This window comes from Anticarsia gemmatalis, chromosome 25, assembly GCF_050436995.1.
Source record: "Anticarsia gemmatalis isolate Benzon Research Colony breed Stoneville strain chromosome 25, ilAntGemm2 primary, whole genome shotgun sequence".
NCBI lineage: Eukaryota > Metazoa > Arthropoda > Insecta > Lepidoptera > Erebidae > Anticarsia > Anticarsia gemmatalis.
This window is the reverse complement of record NC_134769.1, coordinates 8,484,623-8,505,750: the sequence shown is the minus strand read 5'-3', so window position 1 is coordinate 8,505,750 and position 21,128 is coordinate 8,484,623. Positions and strand designations below refer to the sequence as shown.

General features: G+C 33.7%; 1 protein-coding gene across 2 annotated transcripts; it reads left to right on the top strand.

Moving 5' to 3' along the window:
- The first annotated feature begins 845 nt into the window (after positions 1-845).
- On the top strand, positions 846-20,000 carry LOC142983935 (facilitated trehalose transporter Tret1-like). 2 transcript variants are annotated; one of them, XM_076131148.1, is made up of 4 exons: positions 846-925; positions 9,413-9,642; positions 17,227-17,362; positions 17,728-20,000. In XM_076131148.1, exons 2-4 carry the CDS (start codon positions 9,601-9,603, stop codon positions 19,056-19,058), a joined length of 1,509 nt encoding a protein of 502 aa, XP_075987263.1. In that variant the 5' UTR covers positions 846-925; positions 9,413-9,600; the 3' UTR covers positions 19,059-20,000. The 2 variants fall into 2 exon arrangements, with proteins under 2 accessions (XP_075987263.1, XP_075987264.1); XM_076131149.1 differs by having other exon boundaries at positions 874-925; positions 9,535-9,642.
- Positions 20,001-21,128: the final 1,128 nt, after the last annotated feature.

Here is a 21,128-nt window from a genome sequence, read left to right as displayed (position 1 = left end):
GGGGAAAATCTTGACCCATTCTCTCTTATGTGACGCAAGCGGGTCAGCTAGTGGTTAAATAAATAATATAAAAATACGTATTTTGCTTAGTACAATTACAGGCAAGCTATGACGTATACAACTTTCTAACTTTGGGCAGTCACTGAAAAATAGTTAACACACAAACTCAGAGGCAATATTTCGACCCAACCGGAGATTTTAACTCAAAACCTCTATGATACAATTTAATTACAGGCCGCAGTACAAATCCAGTCAAAACATAATAATATTATTATGCATGTATTTATTTAGAAATATATAATCATGTTTATCAGTTATCTGGTTACTAGCTCTGCTTAGTTAGTAACCAGAAGCGCAATTCTCTACATTCGGTACTGTCGAGTATCAAAAGTTTGACATTTAAAATGTACTGCAAAAATAAGTTCTTAAGACGCCCACTAGAGGCGCTGATAAGATTTAATACAAAATTTATCGTTATCTAGCCGACTATCGATAGTCGATAATGGTACAGAATTTTTGTCATAATTTCGATGCTCGTGCTATCATTGTGTCTCAATAGATTTTTGGTATCGTAGTTACTTTCGAAAATTATAGTAGGTTCAAGAAGATTGAAATTTCATTCAAACAAAGCTTGGAATTGAATGACATCATAGTAAGAAACCACAGATTATTTATTTTCGTTAAATTACAGTAAGGTAAGTTTTTCACAAACTAAAAAAAAAGATTTGTGCAAATTACTGTACATTACAATGTAGTTATGTTTTAAGTTACTTAACAGGAAAATGATAAACTGCGGAAGAGGCAAATTTAGATATTTCTAGAGCTACTTAGTTTAGTTGCTAATAGTGCTCTGTTCGGTAAAACACGTTGTGAAGTGAAATATTATTATCAGTTTTAAAAAGTGCAGTGAATTTTGTCTTCAAAAGTAATTTGTGAAATACTGCTTATTCATATGTGTTAGTTTCTGCCCGTGATTGAAGAGGTTTTTGGGGGCTAAAATTATCCTGTGTGTTTATCTAGGTTATAAATTATATATCTAGCGGGTCCTGTAGGAACTAATTGTTTTAAACAATTTTACCAAAATTCGGCTTGTTGCGAAATTATGTTATTTCACCCTCAATATTTGGTCTAATTTGACCGGACCAATTTTAATGTCAAACGCTCTTTACTCCATAGTACCGATTGTACAGAACAGTGCTACGGATATTATTTAAAAATATGATTTTGACATTAGGTAATTTGCGACTGGATTTAAGTTAAATTCAACAGCAGATACAGGCCAGCTAGAAATTCTTTCAATAGTTTTTAAAAGAATGCAAAGTGCACAGACTTTTCCTTCTTTAACGTCGACTTCAAGTAGAAATAATATTATAATGCAATGGGTCTTAAACGCGATTGAAAATTATAGGTTAGGATACCTTATTTGTCAACTATACAGTCAGCCCGATGCGATTTGATCGAAACGTCGGGTAAACAAATAAGGTATCCTAACCTATAATTTTCAATCGCGTTTAAGACCCGTTGCATTATAATATTATGTGTACAAGTCGCGAGAGTTCAAGTAGAAATAACTAGCATGAAACTATAATACAGCTATCATCACTATTGTACAGTGTGGTTTGGAATTTTCCGAAATAGCTGCAGTGAATGACTAAAATACCACACGAACTATGTGTTTATAAGTAGCTTATTTCAAGATGTGCATCGAATGATACTCGTACAATTAAGTATAAGGCTGTATTCTCAGATAGCAAAAGATGTACAAGTACATAAAGATATCAACTATTGACAGTTGACAACCGGCTAGCTATAGCTTCTCTAGCGGGTCCCGAGGGAATAAATCTTTCAGTACATTTTTAATGTCAAGCTCTAGACACTCAATGACACCGCCTGTAGAAAATCGCGCTTCAGTAATCTTTTCATTGGCTATTTTCAATAACCTATCCTTATTAAGAAATAGTATAATTCTGCCTTCTATTTAATACTAGCTTATGCCTTATTAATTTATTTATGTGTATTTTTTGCATTACCTCTGTGGTGCATTCAAAAGTGATTGCGACTGCCCGGCAATCCTCGGCTTCGAATCCTGGATCACGCCAAAAAGTGTTTTCTGACTTTGTTTGTTAGATATCATTACCCGGAGTTAGAAAGTAGTGGTTGTAGAATTCCGTGCCTAGGAGTGTCTGTCACGCCGTCGGTCCTGAATCTGACCTCTCACTGTTCGTGTCGGTTATCCGTCCCACTGGAGAGGACTATGAAAGTAAGAGTATAAGGTGTGTCTAGTATATTATCTGTGTATTGTGCACACACATGGACAATATAAACAAAGTCCTGCACAGTTGGCTGGTTTCAAAGAAACTAGCCGCCGTTGCTAAATATCGGCCAGGAAGACATTATTTGCAATTTTGCAATCTACCTAAGGCATGATGTAGAGATAAAAACTAGTCTAAGACAAGCAAGATAATAAAAAAAGGTCTTAAAATATCCACGTGACTAAAATAAAAGTAAATAATATAATCTTTCTAACGGTACTAAAACACAAATAACATTTACTGTCTAGTATATTATCTTAGATAACCTAAAAAATTTGGCAAAGTTTGTTCACATAAAAATATTATTTTATCTTAATTCTAGACGCGTGATGATAAACGAGTAAAAATTAGAACAAAAATTAAACAATCTTCTTTTTTATGGTATGGTTAGTGGTCAACCTAGTGTCAAAGTTGATCAAGCCACTCGAAGGCCTTTGACGTGGCTTAACGGCTGTTATTTAACTGACAACAACCGGGACCGACGTTTTACGTGCCCTCCGAAGCAGATAGCCAGTTAAAATACCACTATGCGGTCATCCATCTATGGAATGACCGTGCCGAGTGTTGCTTAACCCACAGATTGTTCACGACCGATGAACGTAGCTGGCTATGGTTGCTTCGAAATATCAAAATTAAACAATTAAAATATACATATTATTTTATGTACATACATAATATCACGCCTGTTATAACCGAAAGTGTAAGCAAAGGTATATGAAATTCACCTACGTTTTGCTGTTAACAATGTTAGTCCCATGTAAGAGAGGGCGAGCCTATTGACATACACCGGGACGTTAAAAAAGTCCATACTATTATTGGAAAATACTCAAATAAGAATAAAAAAAATAACAATAGAACTTTGCGTGACCTGGGAATTGAGCCTGAGACTTCAAGACCAGCAGTCGTTTACAGACTTACAAACCACACTATAGAGGCTTTTATTAATATTTTAGAAAAAAAAATAGTTTTAACTCTTTAACTACCGTAAAACGGGGTGAATAGAATTCGCGGGGTGAATAGAAAAAAAATCAGGAAAGTTTTCAAGCCCAATATTTGAGTACTCCTCGTTTAAGAATTTTGTTCAAATTTGAAATGATTACACGTCAATATTACTTCTCTGCGGTGTCATAATTGTTTAAATGTTTAAATTGATATTTATACCCAAAAAATTGCTTCAAAGTCAACCGTCCTCGAATGCCTCAATGGTCCATACAATTTTTTCAAAACTTTGGATTTAAAGTGGAATTTCTTTTCTAATGAGTTGTTTGGAGTGTTTATCTCTTTAGGTGTATATTTATCTATAAAGATACAATATTGTTAACTGAAAAAACGTTTTAAAACACAATTTTTCCATTCACCCCTTTGGTCGTTTCGATTCACCCCTATCGCTGGGTGAATAGAAATTGACCATTTTTTTAATGAAATATCGTAAAATGATGCATATTTTTGGACAAATATGGTTTTAACTCTTTCTTCATGGCGCCGGACATGATATAAAATAACCCGACAATAAAAATAACAAGTTATTCGCTACAAATTTTTAGGACAAAGTTGAAAATTGTTTCTATTCACCCCGTTTTACGGTACCGATCTCTATTTACGGATATAACAATGACTTGCATTTTTAGAAAAGGTTTTTGTTTAATTGGTAACCATGGCAACCGGACAACAACTGGGTCAGTATAAAAATAGTTGCGTAGAAATAGAATAAACGTGGAAAGCGTAGGAGTTGGTTCATTTATAGCTCGTTATAGTAAAATACTATCATAGTATTTTGAAATATAAGTTACGTTAACATAACGCGTAAGTTTTATTAACATTAGTTAATCTATACTAATCTATACTAATATTATAAAGCTGAAGAGTTTGTTTGTTTGTTTGTTTGAACGCGCTAATCTCGAGAACTACTGGTCCGATTTGAAAAATTCTTTCAGTGTTAGATAGCCCATTTATCGTGAAAGGCTATAGGCTATATATCATCACGCTACGACCACTAGGAGCAGAGTACCAGTGAAAAATGTTACAAATACGGGAAAAATTATGATTCTCGTATTTGACGCAAGCGAAGGTGCGCGGGTTAGTTAATAAAACATACGCGGCTTTCCTCACTTAAAATATTGAGTTTATGTAAAAAATTTAGTCTATGCGTTTCTCCTGATGTTAAAGTTATAGTTCAGTTAAGTTTTACATAAATCCGTTTTGTAATTTTTGCGTGAAAGTATAACAAAAATGCTGGAAACCTTTTACTTTTGTAATAATTGAATCCACAGTTTACCTTATAAAACAAATAATTAAGACAAAGATCTGCCCGCGACTTATCCGCAAAAAAAAAATTACCTGTTTTTTTAATCTAGATAACAAAACAATCTATCAAAAATTAATTAAGTAGGTTTGGCGCGAATGAATAACACATTCATACAAACTTTCCAATTATAAATGTAAGAAGAATTACACGTGATTCCTGAAAATTATTACGTAAATGACGTCATCAATAAACAATTTTCTTTTGACATGTCAATAGAAAGACAACCTCGAGACAGCAAACTATGAGCCGCAAAGAGTTTTCTCAGTGAAACCCACTCCAAGATGGCAGACTGCCATATCGTTTTATAAATACATATCCTTGTATATAAACAACTTTACTGTCATTGCTCGCCTCTTTAGCTAAGAAAATAGTGGAAATTGAAGGAAAATCAACACTGTTAGTCGATTTTAATATAACTGGAGAGAATATAGGCCATGCCTCTTGTGTAGCGAAAGGTGTAAACGTCGGTCCGTGAAAAATCAATGTCTAACCTAATTCGCGTACTTTAATGTGATTTTCAATAGAAAATAATGAAAACGAGTGTTCAAAAACGTATATTTTTAATACATTTTGTGTGTAAAGTGTCTGTTTTAGTGTAAAAAAGTGTTAAATTCTGTGTTTTCGTGTGAATCTGAGTAGCCATTTCTGTTTGGGTTACACAATAACAAAGAAATTGCGCGGCCAAACATTTTGAGAAAAGCGCCATCTTACGGTGTGTTGGGGTATTAATAGTACTCGCAGAGTTATGTAGAGCCTTGTATGAAAAAAAGTTGGTAGTTGGTAGTTTGTTTGGAAAATTTATTGTTTTTTTTATTTCATAACTTTCGCCTACTTTAGTTGAAGGTAGGCAGGAAAGGTGCGTGTTTTATCGTTTAACGTCGGACACCCAAACATAACTCCGAACTAAGATCGAAAACGTTACAAATGTATAAATTGGAAAATGTTAATAAAACTACGACCCTTAGGAATAAAACCCATGAGCTCTGGATAACAAATCAATCACTTCGAACATTAGCATAAATATGACAAAAGGGAGTGGTCGAATTCACGACACCCGGATAAGGTTTTGCGCCATAGCGACTACTTTTACCACTGAACCATAGAGTCATTATTAAATTATGATAGTGTACAGTAGCTTTGTCGGTATCGACGTCGGCTATATTTAGTTACCTAATAATGGCTTCACAATACAATTACTTATAAAACCAATTATTATTGCGATAAGTCATTAAATAGAGCATGCAATTTGAAATAGTGATGCAAAAATACACACGTCTATAAAAACACAATAGCTATCAATTATTTTATATTGAACTAGAGGCCACCCGCGACTTCGTCCGCATCGAAATCCTTCCCGTGTAAATCCCGATCCCTCGAGAACTCCGGGATAAAAATAAGCCTATGTGTTATTCTAGGTCTTCAGCTACCTACATACCAAATTTTATCACAATCGGTTCAATAGTATTTGCGTGAAAGAGTAACAAACAACCATACATACATACTCACAAACTTTCGCATTTATAATATTCATTAGATAGTTCTTACATTGAGGAAGTCTATAAGAAGTCTAACATCACGCTATCTGTAATATCGGCCTCAGAGGCGTAGTGGTTTGGTTGGTAGTCGCCACGCCGCGCCGCTATCCTTGCGTTGGGAGGTCGTGGGTTCGATTTACACACGGAACAGATATTTGCGCGTTACACAAATTGTTGTTGGTATTTTGGGACTTTGTACTTTGTGTCCGTTGTTTGTATGTTTGTAAAAGTCCCGGCGGCACAAGAGCAAAAAATTTACGAAATTACTACACTCAAGTCGACGAAGTTACAAGCGGCTTCCAGTAAAGCTCAGTTTTCACTGCGAGCGAAAAGGACCCATTAATAGATTCGTTAAAGACACAAATGCAAAATGCATAGGTACTATGGAATACACATTTTGGTGGAAATAAAAGTATGCAGTTTGTGCTTGCGAGTTTAACGAAGTCATTAATAAGTCCTTTCGGGTTCTGGTGAAAATCAGGCTGAATAGATTAAAACGCGTAGAACTATTTAATCTCATCGTTGATAACTAGTTAATATAGTATTTGTTTAGACTACTATTATTGCGATAGCTAAGGCATAATAAGTCTTCTCGTTACTTCCTTTGTCTAGCTTAAGCCTTATACAGTTGTAGATATTAATACTTATTATCTTATTTCCTGTACAAATACTCAAATAAACCTTGCTCTCTATTCGCTAAGACACTAATACACGGATTTACTTAATTAAAACAAAACAGAAATAAAAGTCATACTTGACGTATTTTAAAAGATAACGTTTCTTTTTAAATTTTAGTTCTTTAAAATAGTAGTAGGATCATAAAAGAATGACCAATACCAAATCCAAACTAGCTTTTTGACTCAAGGCTTAAACTTGCTTTCCGAGAAGTTTTACCCAAATCGATAATGTTAAATTTAAGGATTTTAAACTCTCACGACTTGTAAACATCTATACTAATAGTATCTATACTATCTATACTATTGTATACTAATATTATAAAGCTGAAGAGTTTGTTTGTTTGATTGTTTGTTTGAACGCGCTAATCTCAGGAACTACTGGTCCGATTTGAAAAAATATTTCAGTATTAGATAGCCCATATATCGAGGAAGACTATAGGTCAGCTAGTAGCAATGCAAGGGATCTTAAAACTTAAGCATTGGGTAATCAAAAAAGGTAACCTAACCTCTAATTTTCAATCGCCTTTAAGACTAGTTGCAATATAATATTTTGTCAAATATAATCTACTACTGGGCATTGGTTTCTGCCCGTAATAGGGGATGGTCTGAACTTGAGTCTATTACACAGGCCAAGTGTGGGCTTGGGAACTTTACTTACCTCCAAGAACTGTTTTCAAAGAACTCATAGGCATTAAAATCTCATCATAGTTTTAAACAAAGACTGAAATCAGTGCGTTACAAAGTAGTTTTATTATTTATTTGCCGTCTTTACAATATCTAAGATAAAAATATACGCTAATACTGTAAAAAATAACACCATTTCCTATTGACATTAGTTTTTTCAGCCATGAAACGTCAATGACCGTTTATGACTGTTTGTTCAGCGCTATCTTATGACAATAATTGTACTAATATACTAACTGTCTTACTAACGTAGTTTGTTTAAGCTCTGATTAGTAATACAGTGTTTTGTATTTTTCACTCATATGCAGCTTTAAAACTGATTTTAAGTGACAAAACAATGTACCTTTAATTAGTAAGACAGTTAATCTTTTGTCAAAAGATTTTTTTTTATTGTACTGAAAAAATACAGTAGTAACGTATTATTTATATGAAATTTTAATGTCTGTCTGTTTGTTTCAAATCAAGTTAGTGAATTTATATTTCAGATGACAGGGCAAAAAAAGGATTTATTAAATTTTCGTTTAATTGTGAATAAAAATATTTTTTTTAAGTAATGTGCTCGATTTTTGCGTTTTTAATAACAACAACAAAAAAATCGTACAATTTAAATGTTAGCTTTGGTTACACTAGTGCGAGTTTCGACAACCGGCTAGCTATCGACAGATTTTGTATGAAAACCCGTAGGAACAAAATATTCAGCTCTTTTAAAATTTAAATTTTTGATATTTGACAGGACTGCCTTTGGAAATGGCACAATTGATCAAAAATGTCCTGCAAATGTTGCTATTTAGACAAAATTTTGTCTATGTTTATCTATGAAACAATTCATGTTGTGATACATATTTATCGATAAACAGAATAAATGTAGATTAGATTATTACTTATACTACATGACTTATTTTGTAATCCCTTTTATTGAAGTCTTGGTGATCTTTGTACCCTTCGAATAATTAACATAATTTAAACTATCTGTGTACCTAATATCATCATATTATGTTCAGTAGTTTTTGTAAGAAAATATAACAAACACACACACGCTTACATACAAACATACATACGTACACACATTCATACATACATACAATGTGACAATTGTGCTATTAGGATTTTTCAATTTATTTTACTATGTTCTCTGTAATAAACTGGCTTAGATGTATCCATGGATCCACTATATGGGAATAGGCTTGCCTCTATATATGTATATTGCTCCAACAACAAACGACGAAGTGGGTGCTTTCATACATCATACCATACCATTTCAGGAAAAGTTTTTTTTTTAAATATTCCGATAAGTAAATAACCTCCTAATATTGTTTCACCAACGAGGCTTCTAAAACAGACTTATAAGACTTGTCATACATTTGTGTACACTGCCATCTATAGTCATTTCTTCTAACTATTAATTTAATTAGTTATGTACTTTCAAGGCTTCATAGCCGTGACTAGTAACGACCCATTACATAACCCAACTTGGGGAGATTAGGCTACTGTTTTCAACAAAATATTCAATGTTGGTGCAGCCGTCCCCATAGTCTAGTCAATACTAGTATTATGATTGCGAAATTCTGTCTGTCTATCCATCCACGTTACATACTTCATAGTGTTATTAAATTTAATAATTTTTAATTTACTAATGTTTAACGCGAAATTATGTGAACGCGATGTTAGTTACTCAATCACGCCAAAACAATGGATTTTGATGACATAACGCCCAGTGATAGCCGGGTTATTACTTGAGTACTGTGGGTTATTACTGAGTAACATTGTTAAGATAAAAATAAATCGGGGTCTAGGGGATCGGGGTACTCAGGGAATAGCCCAGATAGCCTGCCTGATAGCATGGATTCACACATAGCAATATAATACACATTTGTATATTATAATACACTTTATTCTCAGGATTTCACGCGGACGAAGTCGCAGGCAACACATAGTACAACAATAGGCCTACAAACAGATTCACAGAAAACAAGCAGTGTTAAACAATAAAACAAAATGTTATCATATCGACGTTGGTTCAGATAAACATCACTAAGAGTTATGTGTTGGACGGCTACGAACGTGAAGTGAGTGTGTTGTGAGCTAACATGGCGAAGAAATCTGGATTCATTACACCGTTTAAGAAACAGGTGAGTTTTATTAACTATAATAATGTTTATTATTGTTTGTATAGTTTTGCATTTATTTGTAAATTAAAGATTTGATTGAAATGAAAAATCTTTTCAAAAATTTATATTATTTAAAAAGTGAGTGCAGTACTTTTTCGTAACTGCTTGAACGATTTTTTGTTCAATTAAATTTACGTTTTGGGACTTTTATCTTTAAATAAATAAAACCACTACCATAATTACATGACTGATTATTTTTATTATTTATGTTTATGCCATTATCTGAAAATAATTGTGGGTTTTTTAATTTTCCCTGCGTAATGAAGTCGTCCCAAATAGTACTAATGATAATTTTAATAGTCTACAAATAGTACTATAATGTTTTAAAGTTTGTCGTGTTTTTACAAGTTATGATACTTAATTTTATTTATTCTGATAGAATTATTAGTATTTTAACTTATAAAAGTAAAGTTTGCTCGGTCGGTTAATAAAGTAAAGCAAAATACCAATTGTAGTCGATTATGGAGCACTGGACGACAACTAAGATAATTTATTGATCAATAAAATAAAATTATTATTGCTTACCTACATAAACTCTTTTACATTATATAACAATATATCAAATATTAAATTATTTAAACCTCTTAACTTCTTATCGTTTTGTTCATTAATTACTTGATTTTATTGCACAAATGCATATTTCCTGCAATAAATTTGGAATAACAGAGCATAAAAATACAATTACAATACAAAAGGTATAAAAACTCCGACTGCCCGTTTAATGAAAAAAACAGGATTCAAAATCAAACAAACATACAGACAACGGACACGAAATACAACCAGATCCGAAACAATTATTTATGGAACAAACAAGTTCCTCATGGGAATGGAACCCAGACCTCCTGACGCAATGGTTATGGAGTGGTGCCTTTAACCACTGAGTCACGTAGGCAGTACCTCGATTCTCTAGCACTATCGACTACAGGCTAGCTACCGAAATTTTGACATTTAGAATGTACTGCCAAAATGTTTCCTACGACACCCTTCAGAGGCGCTGATCCGATTTTCATACAAAATTTATCTTCAAATTTTCATACAATCTTCGCTGGCGTCAAATAAGAGAGAATGGGTCATATTTTTCCCAGATTTTATAACATTTTTTACTGGTTCTCTGCTCCTGTTGATCGTAGCGTGATGTTAAATAGCCAATATCTTTTCTCAATAAATAGGCTATCTACCAGTAAAAGATTATTTCAATTAGCACCAGTAGTTCCTGATATTAGCTCGTTCAAACAAATAAACAAACTCTTCAGCTTTATAATATTAGTATACATTAATCTCTTTCTCTCGGGAAGAGACTCTTGCCCAGCAGTGGGACAATACATGAGTGAAACTTATTGAATTGTTCTATGTTAGTACGTTAATCGTGCATTGTCATACTATACTAATAACCGGATTAAATCAATTATCTGCTACTCTATAATAATCTGTCTGATTTAAATATTATAATTGTGTTATCATAGGATTAAATATGACATTAATGTGTATAAGTCTATTTCATGACTATAGGTATTCATAGCCAGTTCACTAGTCGGTAAACGATCGGTAGGTTAAGCAACCGTATTATGGTTTTATTCTATCTGTGGGTTAAGTAGCCATTGGCGCGGTCATTGTAAAGATGGGTGACCACTTGTTGGTACTAAGCTGAGTGTCTCCGTGTTTCAGAGGGCATGTTAAGAATCGGTTATTGTCAATTTGGATAACAGTCGTTAACCCCCGGTTTCTGAGGTACATTTAGCGGTAGTTTATCTATTCAATAGCGTCTTTTATATGAGTTTAAACGCTATTGAATAGATTAACTACCGCTTAATGTACCTCAGAAACCAGGGGTAAGTCATGTTATGGGTGTTTGGGCTTAATATTATGTGGTGAGCACGAGTACCTGCTTAAAATCTAGATGTATTTTTTATCTATATGTATTTATTTAAAATAGTATGTTTATCAATAATTGACAATTATTGTCTGGTGGAGATAGTAGGAAAAGTTGTTTAGTTTAGAATTAGATGACCATTTGATGATGAAAGAGTGACAATGATGAGAAAAAACATCTTATAATATAATGTTATTTTGACGAAGTGTAGTAGTAGTTTAACACATTATAAGTTAGAAAGGTATTCTAGGGGTTTCTGCAATGTTCACGGCTGGCGGAAGTTTTTACAAAATTTCGAATCATTCTCTAGATAAATGGTGCCCTGCCAATGCTTTCTACTAAATTGTTCAACTAAATCTTTGTAATTATGTATACGAATAGAATAGAGAAGTGATATAATAGTTCGAAATGAAATCGATTTTGTCGGCAGAGCCACAGAAGCAGCTGTGCTTAATGATAGTAGTTTTTTTGGCTCCAAACATACGAACTGTTGTTGTGTTATAAAAACGAACCATGCCTTAGACGTGTGTATCATTAAACTTGTTTTGCTTCTTGATATTTGATTGTAACAAAAAAGTAGTGTTCTGTAATTGCTACCATAGTAAAATAATAGCTGGCAAAAATTAGAGTCGAACTCGTAGAGTAGGGTTTTGAGGCAATTCTGCCTTTTAACTAAGTTAGCCTTTCGGCACTATCAACGGCAGCTTTTATTCACTAAGAAGCCATTTGACATTTAACATTATTTTAAGAATATAAAAGGCTAGACTGATAATATATATTATCAGTCTAGCCTTTCTTCCAAACCATGTTGGAGTCGGCATCCAGTCTCACCGGATGCAGCTGAATTTCAGTATTTTAGATAGAGCGACAGCCTATCTGAACTCCACAACCCAGTTGCTGACTGCTACTGACTACTGTTAACGACAAAGATCTTTGAAAATGACAGCCGGGACCCACAATTTAACGTGCCTACGTTTAAAGAAAATATATGATAATAATTTTAAATATTCTTTTAAATATGATAATAAAATACAATCAAACGAACATTTATTTAGAAAATAGTTGCTGCAACAATTGGGGAAATGTATACGAAATACGATCAGCTTTAATACAAAATTTTCCGAAAGCTACTTGGTAATCGATAGACGGCCGTGGTCATTTATTTCGCAAATATGGGTTTACATAAACATGTCAGTACCTCGCTTCTCTTCCACTATCGACTACCGACAACCGGCTAGCTATCGAATTTTGACATTTAGAATGTACTGCCAAAATGTTTCCTGCAACACCCGTCAGAGGCGCTGATCAGATTTTCATACAAAATTTCTCGATGACAGGTCGGTAGTCGGTAGTCGATAGTAGTAGAGAATTGAGCTACAGATGGTACAGTAAATAAAATACAAAGTTTAGCCATATTTCACCAGTCGGCATACAAAGACTTTTAAAGCATTAAATGAATGTTAAAGCATTAAACCTTGCAAGCCAGCATGATCCAGTCTTATCAGTACTGTCAATTTGATAAACAGCTGTCGATGCGTTTATCTTTAGATTAAAACATCGATACTGAAACTCACTACTGTTGGTCTCGTGTTTGATGTCATTATAATATCTATTAGCTTCATTCATGGTAGAAAACATCTCAAAAAAATAGTAGGCTTATTTTCAGGAATGATTCCTACTAAAATCATGTTTGTTTTGATAGTTCGAAGCCGATTCTCGCTCTCCATTTGCGACTCTTTGCGAGCTCAAATCTGCAGGAGATATAAAGGGATAAATATATAAACACAATGGTTAATAATTATGCCTTTCATACACCACTGCCTGCACTTTTGGGTAAAACTGATGTAATGCTATGAAATGTTACATATAACTTATGTTGAAGGTAAATAGGCTGAAAACTCAGGCGCGAATCAATGAGGCAATAATTAAAGCAGAGAATAATTCGAACGAAAAATAAGATAATTTATTATGCTAGTATTCAGATGAGCTTGGCTGTAAAGTTGATACCATAGAATATGAAAAAAAAAATTGACAGATATTGCTTGCTTGCTTGCTTTTGCTTACGACTAGTTTCGCATGAAAAAAATCCCTATATGCTTCCTCTGTGTGTAATTTCCGTAATTTGAGTGACAAACATCCATCGTAGCACTCAAACTAAGTAAAATAAGTAAGATGCAAATCTCACGAGCCTTTCAAAATATTCCACAAAATACGCACGTAAAGATACGATAATCTTTATCTTATACAGATCTTTGAAAGACGTCAAATTGATGGAGAAAGTCCATCAGATAAAGACATCAATTTATTATCTACATTTATATTGTAAAGATAACACTTTGTTTTGAAGGCCCCCAACTAAAGAACAGAATAATAAGCATATCTATTTAAAATCTAAACATACAATTTATCTTTTAAGATTACTTTGCTGATTATCTTTGAAAATGTCTAACGGAAATCGATTTCGTTAATAAAGAAGTAAGTTGGAGATAAAAAATATGAGTGAACAACTCAAACACGGGCATCTGATTTCAAACTAAGCAGAGTTTGTACTATGGTAACGGGACAACTAATAAATCTATAATCATACTTAAATCATAATAAATTTGTCTCAACCATCATAAGGTATTTCAATTTTCTTTCTGTAGTCAAAATAGTTTTAGATTAAATCGCCTTTTATGCCTCATATTCTCAGCAACAGTTGATCAACGTTGTTGATGAAAGGCGAAAATGTTGCTGGAAACTTGGTTTTTACTTGCTGTTTTCAACTGTGCAACACAAAGTGCTCCTAGCAACATGTTGACAGCAACTCCGTTACACGTCGATTCAACTTTGTTGCTAAACAAATGATTACCAAGAATTCAGGGCTTTACTTGGCATGACGACTGGAATCCTAATAGACAAAAGTCTTTGCCGTCTTGTAACACCACAAAGATGCTCAGGTGCTCAGCTAGCAACTACCAATCCATTGCATGTCCGCGTTGAAAGCTGCTTAACTCAGATATTGTTTGATTTTTACCAGTCAATGCAATTGGTTTTATAAATAGCCATTGCAACTACAACAACAGCTGCAAAAGTATTTTATTGCAAGTAAGAATTTATATTGTACATTATGAACAGTTTAAAAGAGATAAGCTCAAAGTAAATAATTAGATATGTTATCACGAACACAGATTATTTTCCGCATAATCACTTGCAATGTTTTTATCTAAATAGTATTTTATCTAGATTTAGTATCTCGATAGAATGGATACATATTTTCATCGAGGATATAGATGCCAGTTACTTATTTAAGTCATGTACATACATACAAAAATACATACGTACATACATAATATCACACCGGTTATACCCGAAACTGCAGACAGGCTGTGTAAATATTAGGTCGGGGAAAAAGTCTTTTCCCATTTATGAACTTGTAATAAAATCTTTTCTCTACACAAAAAAGCTCGATATTTGGGTACCTCACGAGCTCACTGAAAGAAAACTAATGAACCGTGTACTCATTTGTGATTCTTGAAGCCATATAGATTTTATTGCAAGTTCATACATACTGTAATGCGAAAAGACTTTTTCCCCGACCTAATATTTTGAAAGAATGTTAAGTCTACAATCAGCAATTGGCCAGCATGTTGGACTCAATGCATAACTTCTTCTCCATTCGATTGGGCGAGTGGGACAGATATAGTTTCATTTGCCTTCATAATCTTTGTCCGTGTCTTATCCAATCATTATATAACATTAATTTGATGATAAATATCGCGTGCGTAATATTGTTGTAAGCTTCAATAAATCGATATAATTAATCTGATATTGTTTCACTCCATTGTGATGACTCTCAAGGCTTTCCGTTTATACTTAATTGATATATTTATATACTAAGGACTAGTAGGACCGATTTTTTATCCCAAACGACTATCAGCAACCGCTTGGCTATCAACAAATTTTGTATGAAAATCTGATTTATTTATTGTATAGTCTCGAAACTTGATATATCATTCAGATGTCCCGCTTTTCAATTCTTCAATCTGTTGGCATAGAAGCCCGAAATCTACACAAATATATAAAACAATAAATAATAGTCTCAACTCAATACATATTATAACGTTTCAACCTACCTTTGGTTATAACAGGAGTCAATATAAAAACTATGAAGCATAAACTTACCTTCAGCTATCATTTAAAAATTTTACTCACTTTTATAATAGTCAGGCATAACTGAAAAAACCTTCAATGAAAAATAATTTCAGTGTAAGCATTTCACGCGTAGTAGTTCGATACGATCACGAAATGGCACTATCTAATGAGGAACTGTATTATAATTATTAATTTTTATTACCTTATTTGACAATATTATGTAATTAAAGGTGCATTATCTAGATATTTGCTATCAGATACTGAAATTAATGTTCAGGCAAGGAAGTAGTTATCTCAAGATATTAAAAACAAAACCCTCAAAGTCCTCTGAAGCAGTTTATAAGTGTATCTATTCAGGGTAAACTTATAAACTACTGCTTAGACAATTAATCAAGATTAAGTTAATAGGCTGAAAATTTTCTCATTAACAAAATAATATTATTGGAAGTTGTTGAAAATAAAGTCTAATTCGGACAGTTATAAAACAGAACACGAACTCATTTATTTTTGGGGGTCCAAAAACTGCTATACTGTAAAAGCTATGTGTAATATGTGTATCTCCATTAATTTACCTATTCTAATAAATTTTATTCTTGAATAGAAAATGGTTTATTGACTAACAAGCACGTGCCTGACAGCTAATATCAAATATCTCCGATCAAATACAATATTTGGACTGTTACTCAACCCAAGGGTAAATAAAAATAGAATTAAACAAAAAATAGATCTTTATCAGAACAATACACTTAATATCCAATCAATAATGATTGCCAGTGATAAGATCTTACGTAACACGATGACTGGCAGAATTGATGTTATATAATATCCTTCGATTAATGGTATCATGGATAAGGCTTTTTTTTACTATTTACTATTTGTTATATACATGATCTATGTAGTACAAAATGCCCCCGTGGTCTGAATGGTGGTGTAAAAGACTGCTGATTACGAGGTCCCGGGTTCAATTTCCAGTTTGACAAAAGTTCTATTGGTCTTTTCTAATTTATATTATTATATTTAGGATCGTAAAGATGGCGTGGAGGGATGCCTATACTCATAGCAGTGGGTAGAAGAAGGCTTAATAGCTGTCGGTTAGGCCTATTAAAATTCTAACTATATATATATTTTTTTTAATTTGAAAAAAGACAACTCCCGCACTAAGAATTGCTCTTGTGTCGCGGGGACTTTTACAAACATACAAACAACGGACACAAAGCACAACCAGACCCGAAACAATTATATTTGTGGATCGCACAAATAATTGCTCCGTGTGGGAATCGAACCCACGACCCGATGCAGTGGTATCGGCGTGGTGACCTATACCACTGCGCCACGGAGGCAGTCAATATTTGTATAGATAGTTAAAATTTATATATTTTTATCAATAGTAGTCTGGAATTTATATTTATGACATTACATGAGACTTAAAACGCGTGTGTCATAGCCACAAGCCTTAACTCTTCTCTCTCTACAAGAGACTCTTGCAAATCAGTGGGACGGTAACCCGCTTTTTTGAACACGTTTTACCTTATTTTTTCCAGGTGTTCGTGACGGTGGGAGTATGTCTGAACATGGCGGCTCACGGGCTGGTGATGGGGTTTGCAGCCATCCTGCTGCCCCAGCTCCGTCAGCCAGACTCTGTGATACCTATCGATGATTCTTCCGGATCTTGGATAGGTAAGTCCTTTCATATTTGTTAAGGCGTGATTAGTAACTACATAATCGGCGAAGTCAATTATTAATCTTTTATTTACTCTAATACATAGAAACTGATATATTGACATCGTAATAGTGCCGCTTAAAGAAAGTCAGTATGCCTGTCTAAATAATAACTGCAATTAGTTGCCAATTACAGAATAAATTCCTACTCTAATCACAGCATTCTTCGCAACAGTAATTTTCACAATACCGCTGTTAATATCTAATCCATATTGTATGTTTTTTCTTTACTGTAAGCTACTAATCAAGATTGTCATGTCATTATTAAAAAGAATTCTAAATTCCAAACTATGTGAATAATATGAAATCTTTTATAATTCCAGCTTCAATCCTCGGCTTCGCTCTCGTCGCCGGCAACTTCATCGTCCCACCGATAATGGCGAACTACGGAAGAAGAACAGCCAACATCGTCAGCATCACACCTTTACTCGTGGGCTGGTTCGTGGTCATCTCAGCCAGGAGTGTGCCTGTACTCCTCATGGCCAGGTTCCTTCAAGGCATTTCTATGGGCATGAGCGCTTCATTAGGCCCTGTACTTATCGGAGAATATACCAGCCCCAAGAACCGTGGAGCATTTCTGACATTGATTTCCCTGTGTATAGCCACAGGAGTACTGATAGTTCATACCATGGGATCTTACCTTACCTGGCAGGTAACAGGCTTAGTTTGCGCAGGAATTGCATTTGTAGATCTACTGATTGTAATCTATTCTCCTGAATCACCAAGCTGGTTGGCTGATCAAGGAAGATACGAAGACTGCAAGAGAGTCTTCCGCTGGCTAAGACATGAAGATGAAGAAGAGGAACTTCAAAAAATGATCGAAGCTAGCATCATCGTCAGAGAATCTAAAGCCGAGGCCAATATATCTCAATCATTTGGCAAGAAAATCAAAAGTAATATTGCTTACTTCAGTCTGACTATAAGAAAGAAAGAATTCTACAAACCTATATTTATCATGATGCATATTTATACACTGGGACAGTGGGCCGGTGCAAACATCTTGGCAGCATACACTATGGACATATTCCGAAACGTGATCGGCGAAGATATTAACATTGCATTACTAGTTATCACATTAGATGCTCAGAGAATTATATCAAATGCTATGGCTGTGTTAGTTATAAAGAAAATCAATAGACGTACAATGTTATTCTCGACTGTCAGTGTTAATATATTTGCTTTCTTAACTACAGCCGCTTATACGTACTGCAAAGGGCAGGGTATGTTGCCTTTCGACCACCCATTTATAGGTATTGCCTTAGTACATTTACACATGTTTACTATAGCCACAGGAACAGTACCTTTGCCTTTTATCATAGCTGGTGAAGTATTCCCTCTAGAGTATAGAAGTTTGGCTGGAGGTCTTAGCGTGTTATTCTTGTCTTCAAATCTGTTCATCACTGTGAAGACAGTACCATTCTTTTTCGGTACTTTAGGGATACATGGAGCGTATTGTATTTATGCAGCTGTTGTTGGTTACTGTTTGGTTGTAGCTTATTTCTTCTTACCGGAGACCAAAGATAGGACGTTGCAGGATATTGAGGATGAGTTTAGAGGTAGACCGTTGTCTCCTGAGGAGCTGAAGAGTACTCAGTCTTTGACGTCGTGGAAACTACATTGTCAAGATAGAAGATGTAGTAGTCCTGTTGTTTGAGATATTTTCATTGTCAATTATAGTAACATTGTGAAGGGATATTTAAAGTTGGCAGTGTACTTAAAGATTTGTGAAAAATCATTGCTCTGAATATGTGTGCACAAATGTATCATTAATATTACAATGCAACGGATCTTTAATGCGATTGAACATGGTCGATGTGATTTGATCGAAACGTCCTCGGGCAAATAAATATGGTATCATAACCTTTAATTTTTAATCGCGTTTAAGATCCGTTAAAGGTAAAAGTTTATGAAAGAGTGCTTTTGATGCAAGGCACTAACTAACAATATAGGTTAACTTGTCATCACAAAGTAAACGATGTTTCCCAGTTTGACTGCTTTATGTGAAAAATGGGCACAAAGAAAATAAGTACAACTTGTAATAGCAATATTTATGTTGAAGTGTGTGATAGATTTGTGTAAGGCGTTTGATCGAATAATACAAGCTATAATTGTGAATATTTAATTGATATTTTTAGTAAATAAGTGATATTTATTAAGAGTTAGTATTACTGTATTATTATAGTTAGATGTATTATAAGTGTTAGTGTTAGTAAGTGACAGCTAATGTTAATATAAGGTGTTCTGCAAGGTACAAAATTATGACCTATTTTAATTAGTCTCGAACACAATTGGAAGAAAAGTAAAGACAATTTTTGTTTTATTATAGTACATTTTTCTGTATATTCTATGATTGTATCCAACAAAAGGCAATATACTTTTCAGTAGCCAGAAGCTTATGAGATCGAGTTTTGTTTAAAAATAATGTAAATGACAAATCGTGTACTTCTCTTTGTATAAAAGTTGAAACATTTATAAAAACAGTACGTAGATTATTCAATATATCTGTTTAAAATAACTAATGTCCATATTTTCTGATCTCTGTTAGATTACAAACAGTTGTTGAATTGAGAGTAAATACACAATAATTATTTTCTTATCAACCTTTTTTTTATACCTTATTTTTTTACTCTAGGGGGAGACCTGTGCCCAGCAGGAAGAAAACAACAGGTTATTAACATCTTACTTTAAATATATTTACGTGGCTTTAATCTTTATGCCATCTTAGGTGGGATCAACAAATATGCTGGTTCTGTCTTCCACAGATCTCTATCAGACTTTAACTCTGTCTTCATCTCTTTATACTCTCTGTGGTTTGAGCGTGTATATGACTAATCTCAAGGTCTCGGGTTAGATTCCCGGTTAAACAAAGCGATATTAGTGGTAACGTGTTCAAGTTATGGCAATAGGCTCCCCTTTTACAGGCAACTAGAAAATAATATCACTCCTGTTACACCCTAAAGCTTAAGCAGGATTGTATGAAATACATCCACGTTGCACCGTTAACAAAATAATAAGAAGCTAACATTGTAAATGACGAAACGTGTGTTTATTGCATACCTCTAACTACACCTCTTTCACACAATCCATTCATTAATTAATAATTTACTTTAACTAATCCTTGCTGATAATACTTTGTTTTCGTAATATCCTGCAACATCTATATTCAGGCATGAATACATATCTTAATTAAGATAATAACCCAAATTACAATTAAATACGACATCGAGTCCAAATTTATACACAATTAGTTTCTCCTTTTCTCGGTAAACAAATACGTTATAATATTTTTAAACAATTATCTTGTTAATTCACAAATAAAATTTGCTACAAATATTACATTGTGTATTTTTTCACGATGTGAAACAGTCTGTGTAAAAGTTAAAAATAAGTATGTCTTCAGAAAATATTAATAATTCATTTTTGTATATTTAGTTGAAATTCTTTAACACTAAATTGAAAAAATATATTCTCGCAAGAAATAACCAGCGCTGTTTGCAAACAATGATTTTCAAAACCGGCATATTATTTCTGGCTATAACTTATTTGATCGCTCATGAGGATAACACAGATATTCTAAAGGAAATTTTGGAAAATCTGATCAATTTGTACCCTTTGATAAATTACACCGACGAAGAGGCTGAGGAATTTAATTATTTTTGAACAATAAAAGTGGTAAGTGGTTATGTATAATATTTTTGTAATGACTACGTTTAATTTATTTCGG